General features: G+C 39.7%; 1 protein-coding gene across 2 annotated transcripts; it reads left to right on the top strand.

Annotated features, from left to right (window-relative positions):
- Positions 1-8,795: 8,795 nt before the first annotated feature.
- LOC122639500 (protein phosphatase inhibitor 2-like) lies at positions 8,796-16,594 on the top strand. Of its 2 annotated transcripts, none has more exons than XM_043832366.1 (6): positions 8,796-8,884; positions 9,622-9,690; positions 12,439-12,504; positions 15,376-15,488; positions 15,591-15,764; positions 16,340-16,594. In XM_043832366.1, exons 3-6 carry the CDS (start codon positions 12,500-12,502, stop codon positions 16,507-16,509), a joined length of 462 nt encoding a protein of 153 aa, XP_043688301.1. In that variant the 5' UTR covers positions 8,796-8,884; positions 9,622-9,690; positions 12,439-12,499; the 3' UTR covers positions 16,510-16,594. The 2 variants fall into 2 exon arrangements, with proteins under 2 accessions (XP_043688301.1, XP_043688302.1); XM_043832367.1 differs by having other exon boundaries at positions 8,797-8,884; positions 9,622-9,671.
- Positions 16,595-19,181: the final 2,587 nt, after the last annotated feature.

The following is a 19,181-nucleotide window of genomic DNA, read 5'->3' as shown; positions in this document are numbered from 1 at the left end:
GATTGCTTCTGCAGTGAAGACGATGAGCATCGATTGCTTCTACAGGTCTCCTTTCTCCTGTGTTTTCTCCTAAGTTGAGCTTGTAATGTCCACAAAGTGGTACTAACAAGAAAAAGTTGTCATTACAAAAAAAAGTTGTCATTTTTTTTTTTTTTGGCATAAACTATTATAAATTTTAATTTATGGTAACAGAAACACCTGAAACAAAACAAGTTTATCAAACGCTTTTTCTGTGCCATTTGTGTGCTGGGAACATTATTACACAGAAACAATAGAAACAACACGTTGTCACACGGTACCTCAATTTTATACTCCTCAATTTCCATTAGGCCCATATGTACCTTAAGCCCCATCAGCCTTTGTAATGTGTCTTATAAAATTATTGCCAAAATTCTGGCAAACAGACTCAAACCCTTTCTCCCCAGTCTCATCTCTCCCACCCAGGCCGCTTTCATTCCTGGAAGATAGATCGTTGACAATATTACCCTTGCACAAGAAATTTTCCACTTTCTAAATCATAAAAAGGGTAAGGGTGGGTTCCTTGCTATCAAACTGGATATGTCCAAAGCCTATGATCTAGTTGAGTGACTTTTAATTGATAAGGTCCTCCAGTTTTTTGGCTTGCCCAAAAAATGGAATCACTTAATTCACATTCTAATAACCACTTCTTCTTTTTCTTTTAAAATCAATGGTAGCCCATTTGGTCACCTTAAACCCTCTAGGGGACTTAGATAGGACTGCCCTCTTAGCCCTTACCTCTTTTTAACCATGGAAGTACTCTCTTGGATTCTAGATGCGTTTAGAGAGATTGGCTCTTTCAAAGGAGTCAAAATTGCCCCCACGGCCCCGGAGATCTCTCATCTCCTTTTTGCAGACAATACCTTTATCTTCTGCCGATCCCTGGAAGAAGATGTACTCTCCATCAAATCTGCTTTGGATTTATTCTCTGATCTCACAGGATAGGAAATCAATTTTTCCAAGAGTGAAATATATTTGAGCAAAAACACCCCAGTCCAAACCAAAAAACACATTTGCTCAGTTCTTAAAATGAAAGAAATGCACCATGACACCCTGTACCTTGGCACAAAGTTATTCCACCATAGATCCAAGGTCTAGGACCTGGCCTACATTGTCCAAAGAGTAAAAAATAAGCTCACCGCTTGGAAAACAAACTGTCTATCTTATGTTGGCCGTCGAATCCTGGTCCAATCTGTCCTCGCATCCACTCCCTCTTTTTTAATGTTCTGCTTCCTTTTTCCCTTGAAAACTTGTACAGCTCTGGATTCTGTTTCCCTCAACTTTTGGAATAACAGATCGGTTTCACACAAAGGACCCTACCTGATAAGCTGGGGAAAAATCTGCTCCCCCATTACCCATGGGGGTTTGGGTCTTCGCCAATCCATCATCCATAATAAAGCCTTAATCATCAAATTAGGGTGGCGACTGATCACTGAACCCCTCTCTTTGGGCGAAAGTTCTCAAAGCAAAATATTTCCCCCATACTTCTATTTTTAATCCTAAAACAACCAAAAAAAGGGGATCTTGGGTTTGGAACAACATAGCTGCGATACTTCCCATCCTTCGAAATTGTGTGCAGAGGAAAATTGGAAATGGGAAGACCACACTATGTTGGTATGATCCATGGATCCCCAACCCCCATGAATTCCGCTTGCCTAACACTCAGGCTTGCAACCCGAATTTGACTATAAGTGATTACATCACAGGTTTGATTGGGAAAGCTGGATCTCCTTTATTTAATTCTTATCCTCACCCTTTGCAGCACATTATAAATAATGTCCTTTTATCTCAAGAAGAGGATTTTTGGCATTGCACTCTTTCTCAAATAGGGAAGTTCTCCACTAAAATATCCCTGCAACATCCTTTGCATCATAGGCCCCCTCTTTCCAAATGGTGGCGATTTTTCTAAAAAATTAAAATCCATCTGAAATTTAAAATGTTCTTTTGGCGTGTTTTAAATGCAGGTTTACCTGTCAAGGCCTCTCTCACTAAATGGATGTCGATCACCCCTACTTGTCTTTTCTGTGGGGATTGTGATGAATCCCACTGGCATCTTTTTCTATCTTGTGAATGGGCTAAGCACATTTGGGCTTGTGGACACCTTGGGTTGAGAACTGAGCATCTCAGCAGCTCCTCTTTAGCACACCTTTGTGCTTCTCTTCTCAATTCAAAAGCCTTGGACAAACCTACTGCTATTTGGTTTTTTTCTGTTATTGCTATCACTTGCTATTATATTTAGTTTGCAAGGAACAAAGTCTCTCTTGGTCTTGCATGTGCGGACCCTTTTCTTGTTATTCAACTCACAAATAAATGGCTTACTGCACTCAATATCACTCCCCCTGGGGCAAACAACTCCACCTGCACAGTCCACAATGACACACCACTGGAATTTAAACTCCCTCATATCTCTAACCCAATGTTACAATTCCCTGTCTTATGCTGCGCAGGTCTTTTTGAACCCACTGTAGGATTAACTGGATGAGCACATTGCTTTTCGATAGATGGGCACAGTGTTTTAATATCTGCAGAATTTTTGGACTCAGAGAACACTATGGAGGCTGAACTAACAGGACTCCTGCAGGGGTGGAAACATGCATGTCACAACAACTTTCAGATCAGCGAATTTTGGTTTACCAGTGCAAAGTTACAGGACTTACTTTTTGCTACTACACAGCTGAACATTACTAGGAACCTAATTCGGCTTTTTTTTCAACTAGCAGAAGTAACGGATAATTTTAGTACTTTTAAGTTTGTTCGTACGAACTGCAAATGGGTTAATCCCCTAAGAACTTTAGCCAAATCTTGCGTCACGTACCATTATACACTACCCCCTTCCATCTTCACTGTACAGAACTTCCTTTCTTTCAAGTTTTAATTTTAGTTTTTGGTTTTCTCATAAAAAAAAAGTTCAAAAGTCACCCAAAATTTTAACTCTCTTTGAAAACTAGAAATTGACATTATTCCATCAAAACAATTAATATCAAATCTAGCTTATAGCATTGCAGGATGAATGTGGACTATGCAAACAATGCGTAGAACCCTATGGCATATATTTTCTCATATGAAATCTTAAGAGAATTTGGGCAATGAGGCCTTTGGGGTTAGGAACTGAATTCTTAACAACTTATTCTAGGGTTGAAATTTTCACTTCCCTTCCCTTCAATGCCTAGAACCCTGTTGCATATATTTTCACTTCTCTTCCCTTTGTATTTATTAGGTTTGAAATTTTCACTTTTCTTCCCTTCAATTTCCCTTGCAATCAAAAAGAGCCCCAAGGATCGATCATCCAATTATCATAATTGGTGGGAGCTTCAATGCAAAGACTAAACGAAGCAGGATGGACTTTTATAATTGTCAAAAATTGATACACTTCCTTTGCTTATATGGATTATAGATTCTTAGGATCAACACAAGAGGTTGAGACCAGAGCCATCAGACAATGACTTGATCAAGCATCCTCACTAGGAAAAGACAACCTAGAGGTTTGCTCAAGGTTTTCGCCTAACGGCAGATAGCCCTTTCTTGATGGCTTTCACTCTACTCTAGGTAGCCCTTCTCCTAGGTATACTTTTCCGTGAGTTGAACCCATGATGCCAAAAGCTCCAGAGCTTTTAGAACTTGTTAAATCAAGCCCTTTAACTAGGGCTGCAATAGGGTCGGGTTGGGCCGGGCTTTATAGAACCTTAGCCCAACCCTAAGTTCCCTTAGCTGGGCCCAGGCCTGACCCGACCCTGACTCAGGGCCACAAAATTCCAGCCTTGACCCGCCCTCAGGGTCGGGCCGGGCCGACCCTGATTGGCCCTGATCATGGGGAGGGGGAAAGAAATGCATGGGCTGGAATGGGCTGGGAAGAACATTATTAATTTTACATAAAATAATAATATAATAAATTATATTTGTCTTCATATATAATATATTATATAAACAAATGTGGGTGAAATTTAAAGTTTATAATATATAAATTATATCAATATATATTTTATAGTATAACTTAAATCAGGGTCGGGCCAGGCCGGGTCAAGCTTAGCTCGAGGCCTCAACCCTAACCCGACCAGACCCTAACTCAGGGCCACAAATTTCCAGCCCTGACCCGCCCTCAGGGCCAAATATCTCAGCCCAGACCCTGTTCGGGCTCAGGGCGGGCCAGGGTGGGTTCGGGCCGACAGGGCCAAACTTGCACCCCTACCTTTAACCTATTCTGTATTGGGCTGCCCAAATCTAGTGCCCATACACTAGATCGAGCCGCATTAGGCATATAACAGCTACAATTTCACCTGTGAGGGTTATTTCATGGTTTCATTTCATCATTAATAACTTGTTTATTTTTAGATAATAGTAGTGATGTACATAAAAAAACACCCATGTACATAAAAAACACCCCTCCAGTAGACGATCGACGTGTGGTAGAAGACCACTCAAACTCTCAACCGTCAACGGATTCAAAACTCTCTGATCACACATCTATTATTGAGAGGATGACCCATTACAAAGAAATGAACTCCTCTACTGCCTCTCTTATAAATATGAAGACAAAGCTTAAGGTAAGGGGTTGGACAATATCCAGATGACTCAAAAACGCTCTCTTCAGTCTTCATACTCCCTCTACAAATGATTATATGTTGCTCGGGTCTGACTTAGGCATCGAAGAGTCTCCCTCAAAGTCCATTGCGGGTCTCTTTAGTGTACTTTACCATTTTGCAAGACCTCATCATTAGGTCAGATTTTAGCACAATAGATTGGCGCCGTCTATGTGAAATGAAACAACATCGTGAAGGAAACCTACCATGACACTAGAAATGAAGGAGCTATAAGGCTCACAACCAAAGACGTGGCCACAAGTCCGGTTCCTCCGAACTCAACCCAGACCGGGGGGCATCAGACAAACATCTAAGCTGAGCTCGATAGCTAGGCATTAAAGCTGATCAAACCTGGCCGAGGTGATCGGCATCAAACCGACAAAAATGAAGCCAAGGTATTTCTACTAGATGCTTGTTTTCGAATAATCTCCCTTTATGAATGTCATATACTCACATGTTTGGCTAAATAATGATGCACAAACTGCTTAAATAAAATTAAGCTAATTTCAACTAACTACTGTACACTACACGAGAATGCTTAAAAAGACTATATTGTGCTGGAATTAAAAGTTAACGAAAGAAATGTATATCTGTATGCTTTAAACAAATGTAATTATGCAAGACGGATGGTGTCCCCCAGCTCAGGTGGAGGCAAAAGACTGGCTTTGTCCTTTGTCGAATAGAGTAACGGCTTACTGGTGTTGGATCCTAGGATCTCGGGTAGAATAACGATGTTGCAAGGTTTCGAAAACCATATGCTCGAATACTGGGCAGAGTGGCTAGACCATGGGAGATTCCCAGGACTAGGACGAAAAGTGGTTGAAGAAGATGGATTCGGATAACCCGGGGTTCGGACAAGGAAACAAGGCCCGAAGGCTCGAAATCGGGTTGGGAAGGGACCCGAAAAAAAGAAACTAGGAAAGACTGGAAAATTGAAGATTTGGTGGTGTCCCCTCTCCCACAAACTTGGAATATGCAAATGAGGAGGTGAGGGGGGCTATTTATAGGCAAAATTAGGTTCGGCGGCGCTGCGATAGATGTGCGGGGCAGCAGAAAGTGGGAAAAAAAGGGAAAAGATGGAATCTGGGTGCCTGCGGGGCTACCTGGCAGGGCCGCATAGGCCATGACGCTGGGAGACAAGGCTGCTTGGCAGGGCCACGAGGCTTCATGCGGCGCTTAGGGGAGCTGCCCTGTGGGGCTACACAGTGCGTGGCGCTGCCTTGCGGCATGGCGCTACCTTGCGGGGCCTCGTAGAGCGTGTAGGGCCGCGATCGTGGAGCTGCCTTGTGCACAGGGCATGCGGGGCCGCACAGACTTTGGTGCTACTTGGTGGGGCTGTGTCTTGTCTGCGGAGCTACCGTGCGTACGATATACGCCTTACAGGGCGAACGAGGATGCTTTTGGGCTATGCGGTGTTGAAGGATTGGCTTTTAGGGACATTTCCAGTCATTTGCGTCTGATTGTCGTCATTGCTGGGGGGTGACAAAATTCAGCGTATACACAAGCCACCAGAGAAAAAGGTATAGGGGAGAAAGGGGACTGCATCTCAATTCTATCCATTTTACTGAGGACAGGGTAATATTGCAGGGTCCATTTTATCGAGAAGACATGGTGAGATTGCAAGGTCGTCATAGAGATAGTGAGAGAGTCCTTTAGTGGAAGACGAGGTGGTGGTAATCCTTTACGGAATCAAGCTCGAGAAACTCAGCTGAGAAGTTTGCATGTTCTGCAACTTTCTACACCACACTCTACGGAAGAAATTTCAGTGGAATGCTATGGATTTGAACCGAGACTGGTTTTGTTGTTTTTCCACCGCCAATTCCGCAATCTCTGCATTAGGATCCCACTCAATTAATAATAGCCATCGATATCCATAAAACCACTGAAGATTTTGCATAGGTCCACATATGTTGTAGGCATTCGATGCTAGCAGGTCGTCAATGGCAGAGGATGATTGCAGGTCGTCAATGCGCCTTCTTCTTTCTCTCGATTCCCCTGTTGCAAGGGGGAAAGCCTTCTACCTTTTTTAACTCCAATTAAAGGGTAATATTGTCTTTTGAACTACTATTTTAACACCGTTAGCTACTTAGGGTACGGTTGATAGAATTTTTCAAAAGTAGGGGAGGGCATTATCATTATTCAAAACTTGGGGGAGGGGTTTGATATTATGGATACTTAGAGGGGAGGGGGAGGATATTTACCCTTTATTTAAATATCATTTGGCCCTGCATGCGTACGGGGGCCAATGAGAGTGTGCCCAAAAGCATTTGAGGGGATGGAATCTCCACCCTTCATAGGGGGCGGGTGGTCATTTTGCCCACCACTGTGTCTAGCCGTTGGTGGTACGCTTCCCCATAGAGAACTTTCTCCATATCATTCATCTCTTAATCTTTCCTATCCTCTTTTTTTGTTTCCCTGTAATTGTTGATACCCTGTATTCTTTCTAGGCAAGAGATCTCTATTTGGTTGCATGGTCTCTACACAAGCATCTGGGCCAATGGGTGAGCACGCCTGGATATCTACCCAGGGGGCAGAGGCGTCATCTCACGATGCCTGTGAGAGGGCATAGGAAATACCACCAAATAGAGATCTTTTTCCTATTCTTTTAATACTTAAATACTCTTTAAAATTTAGGTAAGAGTTCTTGTGGAGGAGCGTGACCTTTGCGTGCATGGGGGCTAATGGAAGAGCATGCAAAGACATCAACAGGGCAATTATTACCCCCATTCATGGGGTGGAGTGGTCATTTTGCTACTGTGTCTGGGCGCAGAGCCCACACTACTCTATAGAGAACTTTTCTCCATAAAATTTCTGATTCCCTTACATATCCAGTATTAGGGGTGTCAGTCCAGGCCCAGCCTGATAGAACCAACCAAGCCCGCCTGACTAAAGCCCGGCTCAGCCTGGTCTGTTTACTAAATGTGTTGGGCTGTCGGGCTTGAGCCCGACATGTTTACTAACTGGGCAGTCCCGGTGTAGGGTCCTAGCCCGTCAGGCGCCCAATCAGACCGACCGATTTTACGCCCGACCTAGCCCGACCGATTACAACCTGAACTAGCACGACCCTTTAACTTGAAAACTTTGCTATGGGCTTGGGCCCTGTTTGATTTTTTGACCCAAATTTATTTATGACATTAACTTTCTGTTGGGCTGGGCCTAATGTATTGGGTATATTTTATGGCATTAACTTTCTGTTGGGCTGGGCTAATGTATTGGGTATATTTTTATGATATTTGTTTAGCTTAAATTTATATCATGAGACATGGGTCAACACGAGTTGCACTATTTTAGCCTATTTCTTATGAATCGGCCATGTTCGAACAATTGGAATATTCAATTTTAATGGGAAAAGGCAGAAAAGAGGTGGCAAGATGGTACACCACTTTGTAAAATTAAAATATTCAGTTTTAATGGGTTGCACTGTTTAAAGCCTGTTTATACTTAAACTGGCCCATAGCCCGGTTTTGCATCGTTTAAGGCCTGATTATGTTACCTGATTATAGTCTGAAGCTCGACCTAGCCAGACCAGGCCCGACCCGAATACTTAAACAGCGGTCACGGTGCAGGCTTTTAGCATCGTGAGGCCTGACCGAACCCGACCGAGCCCAATCGGTTGACATCCGTGGACCCGCCCCTTATTTGTCTCTCTTTTTTGTACCAAAACAATTCGATAATGGATCATGTGCACGTACCAATAGGTGAACGTACATCTCAAAGCCAATCACATTTTAATTATTTCCATAAAAACCCCTCCCCTAATAAATGGCAAAAATAGGACAGGTGGTTGGCTCTCACATGTACATTCACGGATCATTATCCTCTCCGGTTCCTCTCATAGGGGGCCAGAAATGACGACCTAACCCCCTACCCGAACACACTGCCCGAGTGAGGTTAAGTCGTCATTTTCGCCTCCCTATGAGAGCAACTGGATAACCGTACCGATCAAAACTGGACAGGAAAAAAATTCGTACGTTCAACTGTTGGTATGTTGCGAGGAACCGAACTCAACAAATTTTCTCTTTCTTGGAGTCACCTGTTGGTACGTGCAGATAATCCATTTACCAATTTTGAAAGTCTCAGGATTATTGGCAGTCAATAACATGTTGTACCTTGTCAGGATCGGGTCGGTTCCTCATGGCAACGTGAAATCAGGGGGTAATATCCGAGTGCCGAAGCCCATTTGCATGCAGGGCAGGGTTTTTTCTCTCTCTCTCTCTCGCACCACAGCATCATCAACCTCTGGAAAAATCTCTTCGACACGAGTACACGACCCACGAGCTACTTTTCAGGTAACAATCGGTGGTTTATTTTCCCACACACACCTTCTATGGTTCGTTCTAAGGGTATCAAAACTAAACCAAAATCGAGCCGAACCATTTAAATAAAAACCGGCAGACCGTTTAGTTAAATGGTCCGATTATGGTTTTAGAAATGACACTGTTTATTTAATCGATTCGGTTCGGTTTAGGTCAATTAATCCAACGGTTCAAATCGTGTAATCCAATTAAAACTGATTATAACCAAACCATCTAATTGTTTAAAAATTTAACATTTTTTTGTATAAACCAAAAGTCAAAACCTAGCAAGTAGCAACTAGTAAGCACTTTGCAGTCATGTTTCTTCATTAATGACTTCCTTTTTCCAAAAAACAAAAACTAATAACTTAGTAAGTAATAAACAATATCTATTAACTAATAACTAGTATTAGTAATTAGAATAGTAAATGTGTATAGAACCATCTAACCAAAATCGTATAAAACCATTTAACCGAAATTGTTTACCAAACGGTTCAGGTTTTGATTATAAGACCCCGTTTGGTTAAACGGTCTGGTTACTGTTTTTACCCTTAAGCAATCAAAACCGAATTAAACCGAACCGTTTAACCGTAACCGGAGCGTTTAACACCCTTACTTCCTTCTGTAGTGGCTGAAATGTTATTAGGGTCTCTGGCGAATCGTTTATGACCCCCTTTCTCATCTCGATTGCTTATTCTTAAAATTCGTCTTCTGGGTCTGTTGTAGCCTAGGGGATTGCTGTGTTTGCAAACGGCTCTCCTCCGGCAACCAATTGGAAGAGGTGAGCCTCTCTCTCTGAGGTGGGGTTGTGTGCGGGTGGTTAGAATCTCAGAAATCAGTTATGGGGCTGAAAGTATGCTCTTTCATGTTTTACACCTTTTGGATTGCTCCTCGTCAGCAAATTTGGATTGTTGGGAAGGAAGAGGGGGGGGAGGGGGAGGAGAGGTGCGGACCAGGAGGGTCGAACCCGGAATGAAGAGTATTGTTCTCTGGTTTTTGTTATTTGGATGTTCAGCAGCGACAAAAAGTCTAGAGAAGCCAAAACTCAACAATCCAAAAGAAAATAATTAATTAGACATGCAAGGGCTAGGATATTCCTTTCTGAAGTTGTTTGGGGTTTGAGTAATTACTACTGAAATAATGCTATATTTGTAGTTGTATACAACAAAATTTCTTCATCACCAATTTCTGGTTATGTTAACTCCTTCCATATGGTAAGCTTTATGTAGGGTTTTGGGGGGTGTTGGAATACAATATGGGAAACTTTGACCTGATATGCTGAGAGCATATCTGATTATAGCTTTACAAGAGTGCAGTGATTATTGTTACACATTGTAGAATGTGCACAAAATTGAAAAGAAATGCTTGTAGCTTTTCAAATACTTCCGTTCAGATCATGTGAGTGCTTTGGAGATGAGCCCTTGAGTGAGATACACATGTAAGGTAACATTTAAGATCTTATAGAATTTTCTTTCACTTTTGAAATGGTACACATGGTTTTGATGTTGATGTCCCCTTTGTTTTGCTAAAAAACAGAGAAAGCTCAAGGTTAGTCTTCAGTTAAGTCAGAAACTCCCACTATCAAACATGATTTTTCCATGAATAAGCAATATGGTTCAAAATGGCCACATCATTGTGTTTAAATTATGTATTGAAAACCTGAATTAGTTGAACAAGGAATATATCTTTGTCAGGATCATAACATTAGAATATTGAATAACAAAATGAAATGCTTGTGAAACGGTTGGTGATATAAGCAGAGCTACTTCTTAGCTTTAAAGAACTATGGTTGCTCAATAGGTGGACCGTGGACCTTAATTAGTGGCTCAAATTCAGTCAAATCATAATGGAGTCTATTGCAATGGACTACCAATACCTCGTTTTCAGAATTTACTTCTGTATTCCTTTTCCCTTTGAGGGAGCATAAAATCAACTGCTATTCGCATAGATCAGGATCAATTGTAATGGATTGGTTTTGCATATTTTAATGGAGATTGTTGTTTCTCAGGGAGGAGGCCATGACAAGTGCATTGTATGCCTTCATTGCTGCTCTTATGTAGCTATATGCGTATTGTTTTGCTTATTATCAACCTACTGCTACTGCTAATGCAAGTCAAACCCTGGGTAGCTGTTTTCATCGAAAAACTTAGAATACATGGCGCTTCATGACTCAGTTATTGGAATTTTTAAACGTGGATGTTTCATGCTAGATAATATTTGAATGTGTGTGTATTCCCTTCTGATTTTACATATTATATTTTTTACTAATTTTTTATCAGGTTACTCATTTAATAAATTGAATCTCTTTTGCTTATTTGCTTGTCAATATGAATGGCATCAAAGCTAAACATAATTATTAAGATAATCAGTTGTCTTTCAAATAGTCTACAGAAATTGGTGAAGAACACTAGTGTATTATTTGCTTATCAGAAAAAAAAAAAAAGAACGCCTCTGTATTATTGTATTTCAACCTTACATTTATTGGGGAAAGAGAACTTCCAAGAAAACAACTTCAATGGTGAGATGGGAAGGGAACTAGTGGTTCTAATGATAACTGTAAACTGTGACATTTTTCCTGATCTCATCTCTGCACAAATAGAATGGTAGAAACCACAACCATTTAGAAATAGCAAGGAGTCTGCAGATCAAAAAACTGTCAACAAAGATACGGATGGTGAGAGGTAGATTTACTTTGAAATTACATAGTTGTAAGATCTTTATTGATTTACTTTGACACTATCAACTGTAAGTAACCAATTCTTGTTTCTAATTTGGGTTCTTCCCCGTTTTGTCCAAAAAATTCCTTACGGTCTTAATATAAACGTTACTGACGTAAGATAGGCTGCCCATTGCATTTCTATTTGTTGCTAGCATGAATATCTGGGAACATGAATCTATCAAGACTTGATAAGATTTATATCTCTTTTGGGAAAATAAGCCTCAGTAAAGTAGATCATCCAAGTCTAGCAACATGTTAGCCCAAGATCATCTTTCAATTTCTATGCAACTGCATCAAATCTAGTAAACTTTTTCTTTGAAAGCATTTTACACCCAAACCTTTTTTGTTCAATGGAAACAGAATGAAAAGCATTTATGTGCAGATAATTTTTATTTAATGACAACTTAGAGATATTATTGGCAAGCACTTAGCTGTATAATTTTCTTAGTGGGAATGTTTTGTGAGAATTAAAGTATATGTCTATGTGATGGGGTGTACAATATTCCAACAGATTTTTTAGATGTTATTGTCCATTTTACTAAATTCAAAACACATGTCAAGATGCGTTTGAGCTAGGGCTGCAACTGTAAGTGCAGTCCAATGTAGATAAATGTAAGCCCAAATTTCTCAGGCCGGCTCAATTTTCACCCATAATTTGAGCTTAATATTAACGAATATTTGTTCTTGTGGCATAATATATCAAGGGTGCTTTTAGATACCATTCAAAATTCTCTTTCTTTTTCTGGCTAATGAGTTATTCAACGTTCTCTTCTTCTGTTAGGTATTAAGAATGTATGACACTTTCTTAACTATTTCCCTGTGAAATTAGGTTGCTCTGACAATTTCTCTCAAGTGATTGGGTCATTTAAGGAGATTAGACACTAAAAGAAATGAGGTAATTCATTTAATTCACCCCAAGATGTTGGGTCTTTTCACATCTTTCTCATTTATTATTAGAGTTCAACTCATTCTTGAAATTCTGTTGTTGATATGGATTAAGCATTGCTGATGATAGCTGGATAAAATGAACAATATGACTCTATACCTTATTATTCCCTTCAGTGGAGCCGAAAGGTCTTCTTATCAGCAGTACCTTCTGTTACATTGTACTTGTGATTATGATTTATGGTCATGAATAGGAAATGAAAAGTTACTATGATTACTGCTGTTTAATAGCTTAGGTTTATGATTGAGATCCATGGTCATGGATAGGAAAGATTCCAAACCTAATTTCTTTTAAATTGAGTTCAAGAGTGTTACAAGCTTCTGGAAGTTTTTACATCTACATATCATTCAATTGCAGCTCCAATGGCTTCAACAGGTTATTAATTTTGTGGGATTCTTTCTTTTGGTTATCTTTTGAGATCTCACCATTTTTCTCCAACCAATTTTGAGATCTCATTGTTATCTTGGTTTCCTCATATAATTTCTTCGGTTTTCAAGAGAGAAGTCAAGATTTCTTTTTTTAGATCCCATTATTCTCTTTGGTTTTATTTATTATTTATTATTTATTTTTATTTTTATTTGATCTTGCCTGCGATTTGACCTATTTAGGTTCTAGTCTTACATTATTTTGGTATCAGAGCTATGGGTATACCAAGTACTAACCCTATAGGTGACCAAAGTACTCTTCAACAACTGGCTGATATGTTTAAAGGTTTAACTGATGCGATGATGCAACAATTAAATACAATATCTCAGCAGGTTAATGCAAAAAGATTCACTCCCCAGTTAGATGATGGTCATTATGCAAAATTCTGCCTGCAAAGAGGGAAGGCAGACTCAGTGATCACAGCCATTGAATCTATTCCGGAGATGTTGGTGTGTGAACACAACTTGGAGGTGAATGGGCATTTAATGCTGCTCTTGAAGGAGAAGAGTGTGAAGACACCCTGATTGATAACATTGACATGTATGAAATTAATGTTGAAGTTCCAGCAATTTCTGTCTTTGTGGAAGAGTCAGTCCTTGATGTTTCAAATGTCGAGGTGTACATTGAAGAGTTTGAAGCAGAGAAGGTTGCAAACACAACTGTAGAAGACCCCATGGACATGACTGCTGATTTCGAAGTTGAGCACATAGAATTCGTCATGCCACCAGAGTTCTTTGAAGAGAAAGTTCCATGTCTTGAAGTATACATTCCTACAATCCACGAGCTGCCTTAGTACTATTATGGTTTTAAGACAGATGTTCACCACACAAAATTGATTCCTCCATATTGCAAAATTCGACGATTTTTTTTTTTCAAGCAGGGGAGAATTGATATAGATAAATCACTTTGGGCTTATTTTAGTGGAAATAAGCATTGGGTTGGGTCATATATGTATTGGGACTTTGATCCCATGGGTTTACTTCGTAATTGGCTAATTTAATGGGCCTAAAATATGGGTAGAAAGAAGGAAAATGGGATTTACTTCCTTTGTTTAGTTAGAGTCCTGTTTTGAGTATGGTTGCTTTATTATTTCACTTTCTTAGTCAATTTAGGTTACCTTATTAGTTAAGGATAGGGTTAGGCCTTTCTTTTTTAGTGTCTAAGTCTATTTTTAAGTCTTCTATATAAATTTGTAAGGGAGGCCAGCATTGTAGACGAATTTGATTAATGAATTATCAGCTTTAGCCTTTGGGAAAATCCCGAGGTAGGTTGGGTAAGATGCCCAGGCTGAGATAGCCATTCCCTTCCCCCATCCCCTTCCATCGGTTCTTGATTCCAAATCCTAATTTCTATTAAATTGAGTTCAAGAGTGCTACAAGCTTCTGGGAGTTTTTTATATCTACAATATCGTTCAATTGCAGCTCCAATGATGGCTTCAACATGTTATTAATTTTGTGGGATTCTTTCTTTTGGTTATTTTTTGAGATCTCATCATTCTTCTCCAACCAATTTTAAGATCCCATTGTTTTCTTGGTTTCCTCATATAATTTCTTCGGTTTTCAAGAGAGAAGTCATGATTTCTTTTTTGAGAGCCCATTATTCTCTTTGTTTTTTTTTTTTTGGGTTTTCTATTTGATCCTGCCTGGGTTTAGACCTATTCAGGTTCTAGTCTTACATTAAATGGTGTGAGGAAAATCTCCAACTTGGACATACCTTGCAAAAGAGTATGATTTCTACATGGGCCCTATGCAAGCAACATTGGGTCCAATGGTGCCCCTGGCCTAGGTTCTCTGATGGGGTTAATCCATGATAATTTGGCAAGGTAGGATCCTCATAGAAAATTAGGTACTGCAAGGATATGGTACCACTCTTGTACGGCATTGTCCGTTGTGTACATGGGAGTTAAGTGTTAGACACTAACCTGGCTCTTATTTTAAAGTGGCCAGGCAACAGTGGCAAAATACTTACCACACGCAGATAGGGTGACATTGCCAATATTACTGTTCCCTTTTTTGGTCCCAAGCAGCCACGACACCACTGAATTTAGATTTGTAGAAAAGAAGTTATGGTTTTCTCTTTTTGGTTTTTGATGAGGAGTTATTGCTGTTTGTATTTGTAAATAAAATTATTCAGGTTGATTTTTAAAGAGGGGGGGGGGGATTGTTTGACTTGTTTCTCAGCAGCCATGCTAATGAAGTGGTTTATAATTTAGTTTTAAATTGTATAAAACAGTTGTTGCCTTATATCGGATATTTGCTTAAAACTTTCCAGATACGATATTTTACTTGCTGATTGTGTGTTTAGTTCTGGATTTTTTTTTTCATTCACTTGTGTGTTTCTTCAAATTTTGAGGAAGAATAGATACAAACTTGCTCATTTCTTTTCTGAAATCAGGGGACGCGTAAGATGGGATGAAGCTAACTTGGGAGAAATTGAGAAAAATAAACCTGTAAGGCAGAAGATCACAGAACCTAAGACACCATACCACCCCATGATTGAAGATGATGGTGTGTTACCTCATTTCCTGTCTATACATTGTCTGAGTACTTTGTGAAGATTATATGGAATGATTTTGACCAAGTTTAACTGAATAGTTCCCTTTTCTGCAGGTTCCCTATCTCCTATACGGGGTTTTGATGAATGCATGGGTAATGCAGAGCATGCCAATGCCATAAGAACTGCCTTGAATGATGTAGCTTCAGCAAGTAGAAATCACTCTATGCAGTCTGGGGGCTGGACATCTTCTGAGGATGAGGCAGATGCCATGGAACAAGATGATGAAGGTCCCCAACTTCTCTCATAACACTAATTCTCTGCTGATCTCAGAGCCCTTCATTTGGGTTGCTTGTTCTCTTGTACTTTAGTTGTTTTACTTGACCCTATAAATGTGAATTTCAATCGGGCAGATTGTTCTATGGTTCTCACCTTGTTCAACCATTTCAGTGTTTCCACATTGTCTACTATCGTTGTTCAGATTAGATTTGAAACTCTTCTTGCCTCTTGATTGGCCATGCCGCTGTGATTCATTAATCAAGCTGTATTTATGGACTTGTTTTTGGACAAATTCCATTTTTGTGCAGTCTGAATCATAGCTGTCAAAGTTGTACATTGAGGGGCCCACACAACTTGTGAACAGTATCTCATGAACAGTACCACCAAACCACCTTCTTCCTTGGACTGCATCACAGATCAAAAGATTCTCCTGTTCCAAAACGAAATAATAAGACTTCTTCTTTATCCCCTGAAATCCACTTAATTTACTTGTTTCAAAATATATCTGACCATGATGTAGGTTGGTTATTTATATATTTTTTCTATTTTTATCTTTTTTTCTCATTGCATTTGGACTTTCTTCCAGACTCAGAGACGGACAGGAGTGGTATGAGTTTTCGGGAGCACAGAAGAGCACATTATGATGAATACCATAAGGTGAAAGAATTGCATCGGAAGGGATCTTTTCTAACGATGATGATGAGGATGGTGATTATAAGGTGGATAAAGATGCTAGAAATGGTGCGAAGGAAATAAAAATTGATGGTCATGATAAGACTTTGCCACAACAATAACCTCGACAGGTCAATGGGGCTTGAGATGCTAGCCATCAAAGCTGACTCTTGAGGAATTGTTCTTAATTTTACAGATTCCTCACCCCACCACCCAAACATTTTGACACAGGATGCTTTGTCCTGTGTTTTCCATTCTCTCTACCCCTTGGGAGGGGGAGGGGGCTGTTCTCATAGTAGTTTCTTGACCGTGTGTTATAACTATCAATCATCTGTATTTTTGTGCACTTGTAATTTTGTAAATATATATTTTGTCACTTATGCTTCTTTTATCTTCTAATCCTCTCTATATTTATTTATTCTACTTTTGAGGTAATGAAATTCTCCATAGAGGCATAGACTATAAGTTCAATTAACGCTGGTGTTGTGGTCCTGCTTGGTTGGGTGAGCACAACAACTGGGTCTTTAAGAAACTGCCCAGATTATGGAGTTCTTATGCTGAACTACAACTGGTAAAGCTTGAGATGTGTTGTAAAGCTGTGGAGAATTTGTGGTGTTGGCAGAGATGTAGAATTGAAACATTAGTGGAAAAAGTACCAATTGGAGAAGTTCTCAAACTTCTGTGGTAGTCTCGCAAACAAGTTTGCAAAATTCCTATCCTCAGGAAATTTAGTAGGCAAACCAAGAAATGTGGGATTGGGATCTCATTATTAGAGATTATTTTAGTTTATCTTCAACATCAGTTCATTTGGATGATACGTTGAATGGATTGTTATGCCAGCCAAGTATGGTTATAAATGTAATACTGTATAAAACTTTTCGGAACTTTTTGCTCCCCTTGTAGATTTTTGCATGAAATGTTGCAAAATCCCTTGTCCCTCAATACTAAAAAGGTCATCGCGTAAGATCACTTAGGTTCTCATGTATAATTTTTACTTTTGATTTTTGTCTATTTAACAAAAATCATTTTTTCTCAAAACATAAAAATCGTTTGGTAACCAATAGGCATAATAGATTGTGTATTAAGAAATAGTTTTGGTATATCTATGTGCATAGTGATTTTTGGGAAAAAGTTCTCTGTCCGGGAGTGTGGCCTGTGGCAACAGTTCCATGAGTCTATCTCTCTCCTCCCCATGTGAAAAGACACCTCTGCCCCCTTGTTTTAAGGAGAGATAGATACAAGGGAGTGTTGGTGTAGGCCACACTCCCGTGTAGAAAACTACTTCCCATGATTTTTATAACTTAATTCAACAATCACAAATCAGAGAATCACAAAGCCCCCTAGTTTGCTCTCCCAACAAAACCATCTTCTACTTTGTCCAGCTGCAATGTTGCACATCCTGCTTTCTCTAAAGATTGCTCCATAGGAATGTAAGGTGACTCAATTCAGTGTAGGTACTTGGCTGAGTATGAATCACCAAAGGTGGCCATTGCTCTAAACACACACACACCTGTGAACATTTACAATTTTGTCCTCAAAATATATCCATTGCAATGGGCATATTAATTCAGCAAAAATCCATAAACAACTTTGGATCTATTTTTAGTTTTGGTGTTTTTTCAACCTTTTTTAAATAGAAATAGGCTCCATAAACGATACCAAATGCAACCAAAAATGTTTTGGGGTTAAAAATACAAATGATACCAAAGAGGCTTTTAGACTATTTATTTGAATAGTAAAATAGCCAACCCCCCCAAAAAAATTGTAGAACAGGGGTTTGTAGTATTCTTTTCCATCATGATTCTAAAAATTGGGATTGGATCGTTGATTTGGTCAATAAAATTAAAATGGATGTATCTAGTTCTCGATTCTTGGTTTGTAGATAAATGTGAACATAAAACGATGCACGAAAAAAAATGAAAATTACAAAAAAAAAGTCACAATCGAACACAAGGATTTATGTGGTTTGACAAGATGGCCTACGTCCATGATGAGATGAGACCTGTTTCACAGTCAATGGAGATATGGTTATAGTCGTTCGTCCTCACACCTCTCTCAGATTGATTAGTGGACTTATGCGAGCGATGAAATACAAGACATCAAAACCCTCAACAATCACTTCATGATTCAAATATTGGAACAGATGGAGAATCGGGTTGCATCGGCTGATTCCAATCCAACCAATTCCATCAAATGCATGATGGTCATGTGGCAACTTCATGGGCATCAGGGAAAAAAAAAAACCGAAACTTTCTGAGAGAATTGAGAAAGACAGAGAGAGGAATGGAAGGTAGGGGGGGGAGAGAGTTGCATAGGGGCTTATGGGATACAACCCTCCATAGCTTTGTCTTCTGGCACTTCCCCTGCTTTATTTCAATCCCAATGTTTGCCGCTGCAGCAAATGTGGCAGAAGGCTTACGACTTACCTTTAGGGGCTTGTATGCACTGATTGAAGCCAATTCGACCCCAAATATGACAGAGATGGCCTCAGCAATGATGGTGGCATCAAGGGGCTCGCTGGGAAATCAATGTAGGTGTTGGAAGATGTGGAATACCAAATCAAAATTTGGCCCTCGAAAACGCCTCCTTAGATGCATTAGGGTATTTTTTACCTTGAGATTCACAAGGCAAATCCTCCAATAGAATGCAACACTTATACTCATCACCACCCGATGGAAGAAACTCCTTCAATAGTGAAACCCTAAAGAAGGAGAGACTTTCTCTTCCACTCCCTACAACTCTTACTCAATTATTAA

This window comes from Telopea speciosissima, chromosome 9 (genome assembly GCF_018873765.1).
Source record: "Telopea speciosissima isolate NSW1024214 ecotype Mountain lineage chromosome 9, Tspe_v1, whole genome shotgun sequence".
Classification (NCBI taxonomy): Eukaryota; Viridiplantae; Streptophyta; class Magnoliopsida; order Proteales; family Proteaceae; genus Telopea; species Telopea speciosissima.
Note: the sequence above shows the minus strand (reverse complement) of the source record. Positions and strands in the feature narration are given on the sequence as shown.